Source organism: Nanorana parkeri, unplaced genomic scaffold (assembly GCF_000935625.1).
Source record: "Nanorana parkeri isolate BGI_ZX_2015 unplaced genomic scaffold, ASM93562v1 scaffold494, whole genome shotgun sequence".
Lineage (NCBI taxonomy): Eukaryota > Metazoa > Chordata > Amphibia > Anura > Dicroglossidae > Nanorana > Nanorana parkeri.
In genome coordinates, this window is record NW_017306762.1 from 1,127,441 (window position 1) to 1,131,800 (window position 4,360).

Genomic DNA, 4,360 nt, shown 5'->3' on the forward strand with positions numbered 1-4,360 from the left:
ACACACACACACACACACACACACACACACACACACACGTATATCCATATACATTATATATATATTCTCATTTTAAAAAAAAGATCATGTAGTCTGTTCAATGACCAACACACACACACACTGACAGCACTATTGCACCACAAGGGGCTAATCCTAAAGTACCGAAACAGTTTCATGTTCAAGTGCACTGGCTTTTCCTAAATCTGATGTTGTTTGCTGTAAAAGTGTCAGTAGCAGGTTATGTGTACACTTATGAAGCACCAATATGCTTGCTGAATGTGCTGCTAGCCAAGGTCATTAATGCAAAAGAGAAATATGGCTCTTCATGTAGCCATCTGATTAGGACAACTACTAATCTGGCTGACTGCTGGTTCAGCCAGGTTGCGGATGCGATGGTCAGCTTCACACTCATAAATAATATTCACCAATCCTGAGCTGGCATCTAACAGTGGGTGTAAATAATGCAGTAGATGCCAAAGTGATAACTTCTTAAAATTGAAATTGAGGCAAAAAGCATCTTCTCACAAGATGTTGTCTGCTCTATATTCCCCATGGCCTAGCCAGAGGGAATGTGAGGCCCCCTTTGCCTAGGCGCCATGGGCGGAAGATGGGGGTGAGACAAGTGTGAACCCTTGATTTTTTTTTCTCTACAGGTACATTTTACACCTACCAATAGTATATGATATGTGAAGGAGGAACAGAATAGTATAGGCAGACCTGATTTTATGGCAAGGCCTGCTTTAGGACCAAGAATAAGAACAGCATGTAAACATACACGTAAACTACAAGAACGTAAACATGCAGCTGCCAGGACAGGCTGAGTGTTCTCGTGTGAAAGCAGCCTGTAGCTGATATTTTGCTAGAAGCTGCCAATTGTCAGTATAAATATTCCGGGATGTGTATAGTAATATTTGAAACTGAACTCTTGAACAGCTGCTAAATCCTGAACTTGGAAATGATCCAGACAGTTAATTCCCAAGGGGAGACATTGCATGCACACTCACGGCTTTGCTAATACACTGAACACAGACAGAATAGACATCCTTGAAGGTACATGCATGTAATAATTGGATTGGCAACTATAAAAGCTGCATAAATCATTTTTACAGCGTCACCTTGACTGTAAAGCCTGCAGCATTCTGATTTATCAGCTCATGTCCTACCCTCTCCATCTGATAAATGGGAAGCAGTGAAAAGGCAACCCCTAAAGTGAACCTGTTGTCATGCAACTAACCACTCACGGCAGGCATGATAGTGCAGTTTTTGTTGTAAAGTGATAGCTTAACTTAAACACCCAACATTGTTTCAGGCCAAACTCATAGGAAACTATACTATGATACTATGAATGCTGAATGAAGTGCCTATAATAACATGCATTCCTGGTGCATTAATGTAGTGTCAAATAAAGGGGACGTATAACAATTAAAAGGGAAGTGATCAGCTTAGAGGAGTGGTTCGTGGTGTGCTATCTGGCATTATTTAGAGATTCCCTTGGTGCTTTTTGCTCCATTATATAGATCGCCCTCCCTGTCTTTTTTAAGACAATATCATGGAATCCTACACTATCTTCTCCCTGATGTTCAGCCTGGTCCAGCGAAAGATGATTGAGTCACAAGCGTCCCAGTGGAAGAGGGTATTGCACCTGTACTGGGTGCGTCCAATGGTCTCGCAGGGATTTTCCAAAGGGCACTTTCACACCCTGCATCATGAGTGGTGTGTACATACCCTCAGAAATGTTTTTTATGTCCACATTAGAATGTCAACTTTTAATAGCTTGCCAAGATCCTTAGACCCCAGTTGATTGGATCCACTACCAATGTGAATAGACTTGGTCTTTTCCCTAGCACCCTGTTAACATTTGCTAACTTTAAGTAGATGTATATAAAGACGACTGCTATTAACATGAATGAAAGCAGTTGACAAGTGATATCACTGCCAAGTACACCTTGCAGGATCAAGTTTGACGCAGCAAGATGTGAATCGATGCAAATGTACACGGTTTTTGCATGTTCACGACACTGCCAACTGTCCATTTAAACGTTACTATTGAGAGTTGCTAAACATTAGGGAAGCTTTAAAACATCAGATGAAACACCTGTTGTGTAAATGAGGCCTTAGGGAAAAAGCATCTGGATATCTTTCTGGTCCGCTCCTCCCCTCTGCTTTACCCCATTCAGGTTACATATTTCAATGGGTAACCTTACTGAGCAATAGGCAGGTAACAAGCGCAGCAAGCAGTGAACTACACGTTAAGCAGGCCTGATCACTTCTTCTAATATTGTGCCCAGTGTTTAAGGTAAGTGCAGGCTTTACAAAACAGACAGTACATGCAGGCACAGAAAAAATGCTTGCACTATCATGCAGCAAGCAGTTGTTTGTGGGTGCAAACATACGTGTTGTGTAGGAGGGAGAATGCTGTGCGGCAAAGATGCTAGGCCACGGAGCACTCGTGAATCAAAACAAAAACAGGAAGGAGAAGCTGCACATGATAACACCAATGTGTTCCATCTCTAGCATTGTAACTTTATCAGGAAGAGACAGAATTCATCTACGTGCTTATTATCCAAGATTACACCACGTGTCACTGTTTGAAGATGGTGGTCTAGGGACATAGCTTGATCGAGTTAAGGGCTTGAAGAATACATGACAACATTGTCCGTTTTATTTTATCATAGGGTGGGCGTGGATGTGATCCTTTTCACATTCAAAATATTTTTCTACATTGATATGAAGTAATCTGTATTTCAACGGAATATGCTTTTTGCGGAGCCTTCTTTCACCATTCCCTACTTTTCATTTGCTTTTGTCTGCAGTTTGTATCCTCATGAGATTCTCTTTACTTGCCAGTAAGTCACTGGGACAGAGAACAGAAGGAACTCTCTTCAAAAAAGGACTCAAGCAGTAATAAAGCCCTGATATAGGTTCTAACCCTTCCCCACTCTCCCGAACGCTTACATTATTATTTATGTTCTTCTTTAATAAGCAGAGGTAGTGTGTGTTTTAGACAGCAAAACAATGAGGTGGATATACTGGAAGCCAGTCTGCAAGTCAAAATTTGCCAAGACTCCGTTATATTCAAGGTATTTGCAATCAAAGCATGTTGGACCTCTTCACACCAGTCCAGCCTGTTGCCACACGTGTTAACGTGTGTTCCATTAAGGCAGCACATGCCTTTTAAATGGGCTGCCATCACATAGCATTTTTATTTTAACTAAGCACACCCGTCGGGCACTGCAGGTTGGGTCCACTGCTAATCACTGTGTATAGGAGTACAATTAGGACATTAAAAAGCATATACTTAGTGCAATTCTAAAGAGGCCTTTTTCAGCTACAACTTTCTCTTGAAAATTGTAGTTGGAAAAGAGAAAGTATTTTGATTATTTACAGGGTACATGTGAATCAACTGATTTTGTTGTGTGAGGTTGGCTGTTGCAGATGTAAGCTCACAAGTTTATATACTAACCTAATTTTCCATAAGGAAAGATGTTCTGTCTAATGGTTTTCAGAAAATGTACAAGATAAGGAAGAATATTTACTTTAGGAAGCGGCATAGTCAGAGGCAAGGAAAACCTGCCCCTCAAAGGAAGTAGTTTTCAGTGCTGCTCTTTCTAGGCAATCTGTCCCATTACTTAACAATTTGTACCAATAACAGCTGCAGCACTAACCAGAGTAGAAGATCTTTTCTGTTAGGTCAGTGTGGTTACCTTCCCAATCAATGCTTGGACTCTTGGACATGTTTGCTGGGCTGCCTGACCTCTTGCTCTCGATGTTCATCTGTTCTTGCCTCTGTCTTTGCTCTTCTAGTAAGTTATTTTCATGCAAAGACTGAAGGTGTCGCTGGTACAAAGTAAAGTTATTTGCTGAAACTGATGTGCCAGGGGGTATAGCACAGGGGCTGCAAGATACCTGTGAAAAGAGATGAAGGAAAATCAGAATGAATGCTCACAGCTCAGGTTATAGCGATATATTCCTGTATCTTCTTAGGAGAAAGAAATCCAAAAAAGACATTTAAGCTATATGTTATTGTTTTTAAACACTCACAACACACACCACTGTTTGTAAAATCCAAATGGTGAAATTAGGTTCTAAAGTTTTTATTGACAGGCTCCTGGGGGCCCGTTGAGACTAGAAGCAATTACTGGCATTTTTTTTTTTAAGCAAATGAACAAAAACGCCAGTCACCTGTAGAGTGCATTAAAAAAAACAATTGTTTTATGGGCCCCGTGCACACCACAATAAAGGCATGACCTGGGGAGCAAAAGAAAAAAAAAGACATGCTGCAATTTTTTTTGCAGAGCACTGGATAATACTGCAGGTCACCACAGCTGTGTGGGGACCTACAGGTAGTGTACATTTTGCA

At 41.0% G+C, this 4,360-nt stretch overlaps 1 protein-coding gene across 1 annotated transcript in view; it reads right to left on the reverse strand.

Moving 5' to 3' along the window:
* LOC108790714 (nuclear receptor corepressor 1-like) overlaps positions 1–3,906 on the reverse strand; it is a gene marked incomplete at its 5' end in the record, with an annotated part of 35,576 nt that extends 31,670 nt beyond the window's left edge. The window contains one exon of the mRNA XM_018561026.1: positions 3,705–3,906. Coding sequence (XP_018416528.1) covers positions 3,705–3,906 — 202 coding nt within the window. The remainder of the gene's footprint in view (positions 1–3,704) is intronic.
* Between the last annotated feature and the right edge of the window lie 454 nt (positions 3,907–4,360).